Source organism: Stegostoma tigrinum, chromosome 2 (assembly GCF_030684315.1).
Source record: "Stegostoma tigrinum isolate sSteTig4 chromosome 2, sSteTig4.hap1, whole genome shotgun sequence".
Lineage (NCBI taxonomy): Eukaryota > Metazoa > Chordata > Chondrichthyes > Orectolobiformes > Stegostomatidae > Stegostoma > Stegostoma tigrinum.
Genome location: NC_081355.1, coordinates 157,830,176 through 157,843,555, shown reverse-complemented (window position 1 = coordinate 157,843,555; position 13,380 = coordinate 157,830,176). Strand labels below are relative to the sequence as shown.

At 41.7% G+C, this 13,380-nt stretch overlaps 1 protein-coding gene across 5 annotated transcripts in view; it reads right to left on the bottom strand.

The window, feature by feature from the left end:
- The window catches only part of adck5 (aarF domain containing kinase 5), a 159,566-nt gene that overhangs the window by 67,334 nt on the left and 78,852 nt on the right, over positions 1-13,380 (bottom strand). For 4 of the 5 annotated variants that reach the window (XM_059640587.1, XM_059640590.1, XM_059640581.1 and 1 more), the window contains one exon: positions 634-737. In XM_059640587.1, the coding sequence (XP_059496570.1) occupies positions 634-737 (104 nt within the window). Of the gene's footprint in view, positions 1-633; positions 738-4,208; positions 4,228-13,380 lie in introns of those variants that run through there. The other variant, XM_059640593.1, reaches the window with a different exon arrangement.

Genomic DNA, 13,380 nt, shown 5'->3' with positions numbered 1-13,380 from the left:
TTCATCTGGCTCACACGGCCCAGTGAACAGCATCACCAGGAACACAAAAGGGCAAGTTTGATGGCAATCACTGCATACTGGTGTACTTCCGTATTCAGTATGCTGTCCTGCCTAGAGATGCCTAATATCCACTTGTAGCAGTGAAAGTGGAAGCTATTTAGCCAGCCAGCCATATATACCAATCTTCTAACTACAACAGAGTCAGGGACATTGGAAACCAAAATGAGTAAAAGATTTCATCAGCATTGCTGATGCATTCTTCCATCTCAAGTAGAGGTGCAATGTTTGACTTCCAGGTGCCTTTAAGATCACTAGACAACTGAAGCTAATTATAAACAGCCACCACCTCCCCACTACCCAAACTCAACCAGACCTGGATCGAATTCAGTCCTTCTCATAATACAACGATCTACAACTCTACTTCAATACTATGGAAAATCTGGATGACACTTTTCCAGGTACTTTTCTCTAATTGGGTTTTTCAATGGTTTCTCAATGTTTTGCAGGGGCTGATGCAGGTTTGAGTAATCGCGTAAGAGCGATGTACCAGTCTAGGCACACCAGGTGACATTTCCTGTCTGACGTTTTCCTATTTCTAAAACAAGAATATGCACCTTGTCTTGTATAACGTACCTCATGGGCTGAGAGCTAAGCTGTTGCCTGAAGATCATAGAAGGCAATAGTGGCACTTGCCTCGTTCTCTGCAGTAAAGTCCAGTGATGTCTACATAACCATACCTAACAAAACAAAACAATAAATTAGAATGCAAGGAGTAAGCATTCCAAAGAAAATAAGCATCAACATCAGACTGTTAGTAAGTACCTACACATTTTTAAGTGGTTAAAAGTGAATATTTCATCCAGGATTTACTAACAGAAACTCTCCAACAGTTAGGAGACATAACAGACTAGGTCAGGCATCAAAAAAGCCTCTAATGCTTACCCTAAACTATTGGGAAAAAAAGACTAAGTGAATCAGAACATAGTAGCCACTGTAGCCTTGAAGCACATAATCCAAGCTGATGCTCCAGTGCAGTGCTGATGGGTGTTACTGTCTTCCGGATGAGATGTTAGACTCAAGGTATAATTTGCCCCTTGGTCCATGTCAAAGATCCCACATCAGTAATTTCCTAGAGGAGATCTCCCCAGTGTGCTAATTATTTATCACTTGATCAAGGGAAGTAAAACCGATGAACTGGTCAGTATCACATGGCTGTTTGTTGGAGTGTATACTGAAAATGATGGCTGTATCCTTTACATTAAGACAGTGGAGACACTTCAGAAGTATTTCATTACTGCAAATACTTTGGGATGTACTGAAGGTGTGCGTGACGCTACTTAAATACAATTCTTTCCTTAAGTTAACACATTAGTTAATAGTATGGCATAAAGGTCTTATGAAAATGCAAGATAAAAGCACAGATCCTGCTGAATGGGAAAAATACAAAGATCAGCAAAAGGGCCACAGAGCAGCTTAGAAGAGCTACTAAAAGGGATTATAAAAAGAAATTTGGCAGGGACAGCAAAATCAATGAGAAGAAATATTATAGTTACATAAAAGGGAAAGCAGGTGCTCAGGAGCAACACTGGCCCACTAAAGAGTGAAGTTGAGGACACTGTTGAACAAATACTTTGCCTGAAAAAGAGGATAGTTTGCCAGAAGTCATGAGGTAATTAACAGTAGATCAGGAAGGCAAAATAATGGCAAAATTAACAGAATGAACAGTGACAAATCCTGGACAGGACCTGACACTTGGTAAAGGAAGCAGGGGAGCATGTTGTAGATGACATAACTACAATCTTCCAGAGTTCTTTTAATACAGGAGTTGTCCTTCTGGATTGGAAAATTGCCCATTCACTCTGCTTCTTAGGAAGGGAAGCACAGCGCCAAGAACACAAATTCAATTTCAGCCTTTGGTGACTGTCTTGTGTGGAGTTTGCACATTCTCCCTGTGTCTGCATGGGTTTCCTCTGGATGTTCCAGTTTCCTCCCACAGTCCAAACATGTACAATTAATTGGATTGGCCATTGGATTAAACTGCCCAAAGTGTCCAGGCTAGGTTGGATGGGTTGGGATGCTCCTCAGAGGGTTGACGTGGACTTGATGGGCTGAATGGCCTGTTTCCACACTGCAAGGATTCTATGATCTATGACAAGATTGCAAGTGGAGAATAAGGCAAGTGCAGGGTCCAAAGTCTGTGGTGGGTAAATTGTTGCAGTCTATAATCAAGGACAGGATAACTGAACCGCTTAAAAATTTTCAGTTAATCAATGACAGCCAGCATGGATTTATGACAGGAATGTCACGCCTGACAAACCTCAATGAATTTTTAGAAGTGGTGACCAAGGTAGGGGATAGGGGAATGTCTATGGATGCTGTTCATATGGTGGCACAGTGGCCTGTGGTTAGTACTACTGTCTTATAGCACCAGGGGCCGGGGTTCGATTCCACCCTCAAGTAACTGTCTGTGTGGAGTTTGCACGTTCTCCCTGTGTTTGCGTGGGTTTCCTCTGGGTGCTCCGGTTTTCTTCCACAGCCCAAAATGTGCAGACCAGGTGGATTGGCCAGGCTAAATTGTCTATAGTGTTCAGGGATGTGTAGAATAGGTGGATTATAGGGGGATAAGTCTGGGTGGGATGCTCTGAGGGTTTCTGTGGGCTTGTTGGGCCAAAGGGCCTGTTTCCAAACTGTAGGGTTTCTATGAATCTATGACTTTCAGAAGACTGATAAGGTTCCACAAAGAGATTAAGGCAGAAGCCCACGGAATTAAGGCTAAATTACTGACATGGCTGAGAAATTGGTGGAGTGGCAGGTGTCAAAGGTATGAGGGACAATAAGTAGATACTGAACTGGGCAGGATGTGATCGATGTCCCACAAGGATCTATGTTCAGGTCTCTATTCACGTATGTAGCATTGTAGATTGTAATGTTCTGCTATCATCTTCACAAAGGCCATGTCTGACCGATTTCTCACACTTTGGCCATCACCTGTTTTCTTCCCTCCCACAACAGCACCAGGATCCCTCTGTCCTGACTTACCACCCACGAACATCCATATCCAAAAGATCATTGGCCACCATTTCCACCACCTCCAGCAGGATGCTACCACCAAAAACATATGCCAGCTCTTCACTCAATCTAATCTACTGTACTGGCTGCTCACAATGTGGCCTCCTCTACACTGGGGAAAGGAAATGCAGACGAGGCAACTGCATCACAAAACTCCAAAGTTCTGTTTGGAAAAATGAACAAGCTTCCTGTTGCCTGCCACTTCAGTGCATCACTATGCTTCCTGGCCAACATTTGTTTGAGGTTTGTTGCAGCGCTCCTGCAAAGCTTAGCAAGAGCTGGAAGAACAGCATGTCATTTTCCACTTGGGGACACTACAGTCTTCTGGACTCAATATTGAGTTCAATAATTTTTGGGCCAGAGCACTGCACCACTCCCCCCACCCATGTCCTTACACCAACCCCTAAACATCAGGCTTTGTCATCACATGGGCTTCTATCATCATAACTCCACAGATGCTGCTTGACGTGCCAAATTTTTCCAGCAATTTGTTTTTGTTTAATTTCTTGTAGCTATTTTGTTTTTTTGTTTAGTATTTAACTCAAAGTTTTAGTCCTTTATTGTTCCTCAGTTCCACACATTCTGTCTCCACTTTCCCCTGGTTATATCCTTGCTCCCACTGAAGCAATGTTGTTTCTCATCCAGCAACGCTACTCCTACTCCATTTTCCCTACACGTCCCTACATCTTATTGTCTCCAGATTGGTGTCTTGAACCTACTTTCACGGATCTCTAGGATAGGAGAATTGCTGATTCTAAATCAAGAAATTCGTCTCCAAATCAATCATACTTGGCCTGCCCCTTATACTGAGCTTTGTGTCCCCAGCACTAGAATCAACAGCCATGGGATAAATCCCAACAATATCCAACCTGTCACAGGCTACAAGTTTCAACAAAAGCATTTCACATTCTTTGAATACATGAACCCGTCTCCTCAACCTCTCTTCATAAAACAACTCCACAATTCAAGGATTAATCTTGTGACCTTCGCTGTACTCCCTCTGTGGCAAATATATCCGTCCTTAGATAAGGAGACCAAAAAATCCTTCTCAAGGTGAGGTGAGCATCAGGCAACCACAGCAAAATATCTTTACCACTGTACTCAAGTTCCCTTGAAAGGAAAGGCAACATACTGTCTACCTGGATGTGCGTTTGCTCGCTGAGCTAGAAGGTTAGTTTTCAGACATTTCATCACCATTCTAGATAACATCAGTGAGCCTCCAACGAAGCGCTGGTGTTATGTCCCGCTTTCTATTTATCTGGTTAGGTTTCCTTGGGTTGGTGATGTCATTTCCTGCATTGGTGATGTCATTTCCTGTTCTTTTTCTCAGGGGTGCTAGATTGGTTCCAAATCAATGTGTTTGTTGATGGAGTTCCGGTTGGAATGCCATGCTTCTAGGAATTCTCGTGCGTGTCTCTGTTTGGCTTGTCCTAGGATGGATGTGTTGTCCCAATCAAAGTGGCGTCCTTCTTCATCTGTATGTAAGGATACGAGTGATAGTGGGTCATGTCATTTTGTGGTTAGTTGATGTTCATGTATCCTGGTGGCTAGCTTTCTGCCAGTTTGTCCAATGTAGTGTTTGTCACAGTTCTTGCAAGGTATTTTGTAAATGACGTTTGTTTTGTTTGTTGTCTGCATAGGGTCTAGGCCCGCAACGTCAGCTTTAGTGCTCCTGAGATGCTGCTTGGCCTGCTGTGTTCATCCAGCTTCACACTGGTTGCTATACCTACATGCTAAGTTTTAAGACATTCATGGACAAGGACACCCACATCCCTTCAGATACCTGCATTTTCCAATTCATCATTCTGCCTATTATTTCCACCCAGTGGAAAACTTCACATTTACTTGCATCATATTCCATCTACCATGTTTTACCGCATTCACTTAGCCTATCCAAGTTCACTGAAAGCCTCCTTGCACCCTTCTCAACTTACTTTCCCACTCATTTTGATGTCTTCAGTAAATCTGGAAATATTGTAACTGGTCCCAACAAACACATTGTTTACTTAGATTGTGAATCACTCCAGACATAGCACTGATCCTTGCAGTACTCCACAGACTGCCATTCTGAGAATGATGCATTTATTTCTAATCTCAATTAAACAATTCACAATCTGTACTATGAATATTATATTCCCTCTAACATAATGTACTTTAGCTATAATTTACTAATCTCCTCTGCTGGACTTTATCAAAACGTTGCTTCAGAATTCACCTGATGTTTGTGAAGACAGTTTGAAACAGACAAATATGCTTGAACAGGTTGACATTAGGAAGGAGGATGTGCTAGAAACTTTGAAAAACATGAGGATAGATAAGTCTCCTGGGCCAGACGGGATATACCCAAGGTTGTTACAGGGAGTGAGGAAGAGATTGCTGCCCCTTTGGCAATGATCTTTGCATCCTCACTGTCCACTGGAGTAATACCAGAACGTTGGAGGGTGGTAAATGTCATTCCCTTGTTCAAGAAAGGGAATAGGGATAATTCTGGAAATTACAGACCGGTCAGTCATACTGCTGTGGTGGGAAAATTAATGGAGTGGATTCTAAGAGATGGTATTTATGATTTTTTGGAAAAGCACAGTTTGATTAGAAATAGTCAGCATGGCTTTGAGGGGGGCAGGTCATGCCTCACAAGCCTTAATGAATTCTTTGAGGATGTGACAATCGATGAAGATAGAGCAGTGGATGTGGTGTATATGGATTTTGGCAAAGAGTTTGATAAGGTTCCACACGGTAGGCTCATTCAGAAATAAAGAAGTCATGGGATTTAGGGAAATTTGGCTGTATGGATACAAAACAGGCTGTCCACTTGAAGACAGAGAATGGCAGTAGATGGGAAGTATTCAGCGTGGAGCTTGGTAACCAGTAGTGTTCTGCAGGGATCCGATCTGGGATCTCAACTCTTTATGATGTTCATAACTGACTTGGATGAGGAAGTAGAAGGGTGAGTTAGTAAGTTTTCTGATGACACGAAGGTTGGTGGAGTTGTAGACAGCATGGAGGGCTGTTGTAGGTTGCAATGGGACATTGACAGGATGCAGAGCTAGGCAAAGAAGCGGCAGATGGAATTCAACCCAAAAAAGTGTGAAGTGATTCATTTTTGGAAGGTCAAATTTGAATGCAGAATATAGGGTTAATGGCAGGATTCTTGGCAGTGTGGAGGAACAAAGGGATCTTGGAGTCCACATCCATAGATCCCTCACAGTTGCAAACTAAGTCATTAGAACATAGAATACAGCGCAGAACAGGCCCTTCGGTCCTCGATGTTGCACTGACCTGTGAACTAATCTAAGCCCCTCCCCACTACAGTATCCCATCATTATCCATATGCTTATCCAAGGGCTGTTTAAATGCCCCTAATGTGGTGAGTTAACTACTTTGGCAGGCAGGGCATTCTACTCCCTTACCACTCTGAGTAAAGAACCTGCCTCTGACATCTGTCTTCAATCTATCACCCCTCAACTTGTAGCTATGCCCCCTCATACAAGCTGACGTCATCATCCTCGGAAAAAGACTCTCACTGTCCACCCTATCTAATCCTCTGATCATCTTGTATGTCTCTATTAAATCTCCTCTTAGCCTCCTTCTCTCCAATGAGAACAGACCCAAGTCCCTCAGCCTTTCTTCATAAGGCCTTCACTCCAGACCAGGCAACATCCTGGTAAATCTCCTCTGCACCTTTTCCAATGCTTTCATATCCTTCCTGTAATGGGGTGACCAGAACTGCATGCAATATTCCAAATGAGGCCGCATTAGGGTTGTTAAGGCGGCGTATGGTGTGTTGGCTTTCATTGGCAGGGGGATTGAGTTTTAGAGCCCTAAGGTTATGTTGCCGCTCTATATAACTCTGATTAGACCACACTTGGAATATTGTGTTCAGTTCTGCTCAACTCATTATACACAAGATGTGGAAGCTTTACAGAGGGTGCAGAGGAGATTTGCCAGGAAGCTACCTGGACTGGAGGGCAGGTCTTATGAGGAAAGGTTGAGGGAACTAGGGCTTTTTTCATTGGAGCGAAGAAGGATGAGAGGTGACTTGATAGAGGTGTACAAGATAATGACAGACAGAGTGGATAGTCAGAGATTTTTTCCTCAGGTGAAAATGACTACAACGAGGGGACATAATTTTAAGGTGATTGGAGGAAAGTATAAGGAAGATGTCAGAGGTAGGTTCTTTACACCGAGAGTGGTGGGCGTGTGGAATATGCTGCTGGCAGTGGTACTGAAGTCAGATACTTTAGAGACTTTTAAGCAACTCTTGGATGGATACACGAAGGATAGTAAAATGTAGGATATGCAGGATAGATTGATCTTTGTACGATAATAGGTCAGCACAACACCATGGGCTGAAGGGCCTGTACTGTGCTGTACTTTTCTTTGTTCTAAAAGTCTTCTGAATATCCAAATAGCTTTTTATTAATACTAACTTATTCCTGCTCTTCAGTTACAATAGTCTCTTGATCAATCAGTATTTCTGGGAGAAAGCTGTAAAACCAAATGTAAAATAACTGTTTAATTGTGGCATTTTGAAAAATCCTTGTCCCCCCACTTGGATTGGATCCATAACAAGTCACCTTTCCCTTTGTGTTTATTGTCTGTTGTAGATCATGTCGATCTTTAAATACTAGCTCTGCATTAAATCTTTGTGTATCTTCCTAATCCATTGGTACCAAATTGACCAACAGTTTCCTTTGTATCAGTGATAATGGGAACTGCAGATGCTGGAAAATCCAAGATAAAGTGTGGAGCTGGATGAACACAGCAGGCCAAGCAGCATCTCAGGAGCGCAAAAGCTGACGTTTCGGGCCCGAAACGTCAGCTTTTGCGCTCCCGAGATGCTGCTTAGCCTGCTGTGTTCATTCAGCTCCACACTTTGTTATCAGTTTCCTTTGCTCACATTTGGACCCTAGTTTCAAAACCAACATTTTACATTAAGTTTATCATAATTTTCTCATTATTTCCCCAAAGGTTCCTTTACAGCAAAGTTATTAGTCATTGCTCATTACACATCACTGAATCCCAAAATAGCCCATTACAGAGTTGGCTTGACATACTGCTTCACAAACTCATTGTGCACACTCTTCAGGAATTCATCCTTCACAACATTAATGCTGACAGGGTTAAGCCAGTCTACATGCAAAAGTGAAGTGACCCACTTTTACTGTATTACCCATATTACGTTTTTAGTTTTATTTATTGTGTGCCCAACATTAGTAATGCAATTTAGTATTCTGTAAACTCCTCCCAAAGTTCAAGAAAGTCATACCAGACTTGTAATGTTAACTCTATTTCTCCAATAGTTTCTGTTTTTAACTTCTGCTTCTGAGTAATTGAACCTTGACAAAGGATGAAAACTACTATAGCAGGCAGATGGGAACCCAGAACAAGGCTCAAATTCAAAGGAAAAAAAACAGTAAAAGAGAAGAGTTGGAAGCAAAAAAAAAGAAGGCGGGAGCACTATCTGAATGCATGTAGCACAAACAAGGTTGATGACTTGAATGCACAAATCAAGGTAAAAATTTTTACTTGTGGGACTTGGGCATCGCTCGCTGGGCCAGCATTATTGCCCATCTCTGGGATCATATAGCTTTGATTTAATTGCCATTACAAAAATTTGCATAACCAAGATTGGGAACCGAATATCTGAGGATATTCTATATTTGGGAGGGATAGTCAAAAAGGAAATGGAGGTGGGGAATGACATCCTAATGAAGGATGACATTTGTACATTTGTAAGGAATATTTGATTGAAAATCAAGCTGTAGGAAGCAGTAAGAGGAAGAAAACTTTGATGGGAATAAATATAGAAAATCCTGGAGTAACTCAGCTGGTCTAGCAACATCTGTGGAGTGAGAAACAAAGTTAACATCTCAAGTCCAATGACTCTTCTTCAATTAGAATCAAATGCTAATTCTGTTTTTCTCTCTGCAGAAACTGCCCAGATGTACTGAGTTTCTCCAGCATTGTGTGCTTTTGGTTCAAATCTCCAGCATCCACAGTATATTACTTTTATAAACAGAGACACAGAGGGTTGGACTTGTGTTCGGTCCTATTGCTTAGCATTGTGAATTCTGAATTCTGAATTACTGGTGTCGCTGCATTCACTCAGGGCTTAAGTTCTTTACTGCATCTTATGTTCTTATCTATGTCAACACCAGATTAACAGGTCTTATTTACATTCCACTGAGAATAGCTCTGATCTTTTTATGACTGAAATGATCTGTTGATTATTCATGCAAGAATCAACTGTCACTGTAAAACTGGCTCCATTTGTACAGGAAGACAATTTGTAGAGCCATGGGTGCAAATTTCCTGCTTTAAAATTCCCGTCCCCCACCGCCCAATGTCCTTGGCCTCTTGTTCCAACCTGAGCTTCAGGACAAAATACTATCTTTATCTCTGGGTTATTTGCAGCACCTTTGGACTGAGCCAATAAAAACTGAAACTTTTTGGAAACATAGTTTTGGAAACAAGTATATCAGGTAAAAACTGTGAAGGAGAAATGTCAACACATTCAGGTGATTATGGGCTTTGACTAGGAATTAGGATACCCAAACAGTGCCTTCCTACATCCACAGATTCTGCCTCATCCAGCATTTCCAAAGTTGTTGATCTTTAATGAGAATGCAGCGCACAGCAACTCAAAGATTTCTCAACAGCACCTTTAGGAAATGGAGCATCATTTTTATATCCTTATACTCAGTCTAGAAACTTGGGTGAATAATGTAACAGTGTATTCAGATCCTATCACAAAAGCTGGGAAACTTAAACAGACTTAAAATTGGGAAATAAAGAAAAACTTAATTGTGACTATCAACTACTGACTGTAATTTTTAAAAAAATCAATGTGGCTCACTGACATCCTTTAGGGAATGATGTTACCTTCCTTATATGGTCCAGTTTTCACACGATCAATAAAATTCTGAACAGGAACATAGGAAAATAGAACCTCAGAGCAACAGTTATCACTTGGCCTTGAGCCAGTTATTCATTAAAATTGTGACTATTCTGATGGTCAAGGCTCCACTTCCCTATCTTTAACCCATAACTATATGGTCACAGAAATTTGAGGGTGCATACATGAGGATCAATGGTCGGCACAACATTGTGGGCTGAAGGGCCTGTTCTGTGCTGTACTGTTCTATGTTCTATAACTCATGACTCTCGTGTCTCTGGGTGGAAGAGTGTATCATCTCAGCTCCAGGAAGTCCTCAGGGTAATTGAGTAATCACAAAAAAGTGTTGAAGTCGTCATTCGGCCCATCACGTAAGCACCAATCTCCAAACGTGGATCATGGCTTAGTGCCATTTTTCGGCTTTACATCCTGTAACCCTGCATATTAAATAATTATCCAATGCCCTTAACATGCCCCAATTGAATCTGCCTCCACCACACCATCTAGTGTTCCACACCCAAACCACTGGCAAAGAGGATAAGATTTTCTCACTACGTAAGTGCCACTTCTGTAAATCACTTTAAATCTGTCCCTCTCATCTTCAATCTTTTCATGAGCAAAAAGAGTTTCTATCAATTTTATATGGGAAACTCATTATTTTAAAAAAACTTCTTTCAGATCTCAGCCTTCTTTCCTCCAAGGAGAACAGTCCAAACTTCATCTATCCTCATTATAAAAGGTGCTAATCCCTGATGATTACAATTACGATTTACTCTCATAAAACTCTTCAGCATTCTTTCCAGTGTCTTCACATTCTTCAGACAGTGTGGTGCCCAGAGCAGTGCACACTTTGCTAAATGAAGACCAACAACTGTTTTATTCAAGTTCAGAATCACTTATTACACTTTTACAGGATACCGTATGATTTATTAACTCCTACTGGTAGTGAGGTGACTAAAAATTTATATAATATTCCAAGAGAGATAATAGGAACTGCAGATGCTGGAGAATTCGAGATAACAAAGTATAGAGCAGGGTGAACACAGCAGGCCAAGTAGCATCTTAGGAGCAGAAAAGCTGACATTTCGGGCCTAGACCCTGCATCCTTTCTGCTCGGCCCGCTGCGTTCATCCAGCTCTACACAATATTCTAAAGTGGTCTTCCATGCAAGTACAACATGACCTGCCAATTTTTATATTCAATACCCTGACTGATGAAGGCAAGCATGCCATAAGACTTCTTGGCAAACTTATCCCCTTGTGTTGCCACTATCAGGGAACTATAGACCTGTATGTCAGATCCCTCTAAGTTAATGCTTCGAAGCGTTCTGCCATTTACTGTATGCTTCCAAAATGCATCACCTCACATTTGTCCAGATTAAATTCAATTTCCATTTATCTTCTCAAGTCTATAACCTATCTGTATCCTGCTGCATCCTCTGGCAATCCTCTTCATTATCTGCAGTTCTCCAGTCTTTGTGTCATTCACAAACTTATTAATCAGACCACCCACATTCTCCAATTCATTTATATATATTACAAATGATGGGAGTCCCAGCACTGATCTTTACACAATACCACTGGGTACACATCGCCAGTCAGAAAGTCACCCTTTCACCACTACTGTTTTTGATGACCAATTCAGTTCTGTATCCATCTTACCAGCTGACTGAGGATCCCATATGGCTTCACCTTTGTATCAGCATGCCACGAGGGACCTTGTCAAAGGCCGTGCCAAGTCAACGGAGCCAAAATTCATGCCCCGCCCTCTCCATCATCTTTGTCACTTCCTCAAAAAGCTCAAACTATGTTGGTGAGACACAACCTTGCCTGCACAAAGCCATGTTGCCTATTGCTAATAATTCCATAAATTTCCCAAACAGGAGTAAATCCTGTCAGTCATGGCAACATTCAGCACAAAGACAGACCCTTTGGTCCAACTAGTCCAAACCGACCATGTTCCCAAACTAAAATAGTCCCATCTGTCTGCATTTGGCCCATATCTCTTCAAATCTTTCCTATTCAACTACTCTTTTAAATGTTGCAATTGTACCTGTATTTACCACTTCCTCAATCAGTTCATTCAACAGATCTTCCACTGTGTGAAAAATTGTCCCTCATGTCCCTTTTATATCTTTCTCCTCTCACTTTAAAAATATGCGCCCTAGTTTTGAACTCCTCCACCTTGGGGAATATACTTTTGCTATTCACTTTATCTATGCCCCTCATTATTTTATAAACCTCTAGAAGATCACTCCTCAACCTCCTATGCTCCAGTGAAAAAATAATCCCAGCCTATCCTTAAAAGTCAAACCCTCTAGTCCTCGCAACATCCTTGTCAATTTTTTTTTAACCCTCACCAGTTTAATAATATTCTTCCAATTAGAGGGTAACCAGAACTGCACATTGTTCTCCAGAAGTGGCTCAACCTCTTGTCCAACCTCAACCTGATTTCCGAACTCCTATACTCAATGAAGGCAAGTGTACTAAAAATCTTAACCAACCTGTCTACCTGTGATGCAAATTTCAAAAGAATTATGCACCTGAAATCCTAGATCTCTCTGTTTGATAACACTACCCAGGGCCTTATTAATTGTCCAAGTCTTTCCCTAGTTTATTTTACCAAAATGCAATATTTTGCATTTATCCAAATTAAACTCCACCTGCCACTCCTCAGCCTATCGACCCAATTGATCAAAACCTCTGTGATCTTACCAATTGTCAGAAAAACCCAGCTCGTTCACTTTACGGAAGGAAACTGCCATCCTTTCCTGGTCTGGCCTACATGTGACTCCAGACCCACAGCAATGTGGTTGACTCTTAAATAAAGATAGGCAATAAATGCTGGTCTAGCCAGTGATGCCCTCATCCATCAATAAATTAAGTTGCCTTAAAGTTTGTTGTGTTTTAATCTGCAAAGGTACAAGTTTGATACTGAGACAGAAAAAACTGCGGATGCTGGAATCCAAGTTAGACAAACAGGAGGCTTGATAAACACAGCATGCCAGGCAGCATCTGAAAGAGAAGTTGACATTTCGGTATTACCCTTCTTAAGGGCTGGATGTGAGGTTAGGGGGAGCTGCAGCTAGAAGAGCATGATGGAGTGTGGGGAAGATAGCAGATTGGTGGTGATAGGTGGACGCTGATAGTATGTACTACATGGTTGGTCAATGGGACAGATGAATCTGGTTGGTAGCTGGAATGGAAGGAGGGAGGCGGGGCTTCAAAGGGAGCTGAGGAATGGGTAGAAAGGTTATTTGAAATTAGACAACTCAATGTTAAGTCCTCCAGGCTGATAAGGTGCTGTTCCTCAAATTTCCAATCTTATTCACTGAGACACTGGAGGAGGCCAAGGATGGATATGTCGGAGTGGGAATAGCAGAGAGGGTTGAAATTGACAGTGACCAGGAGCTA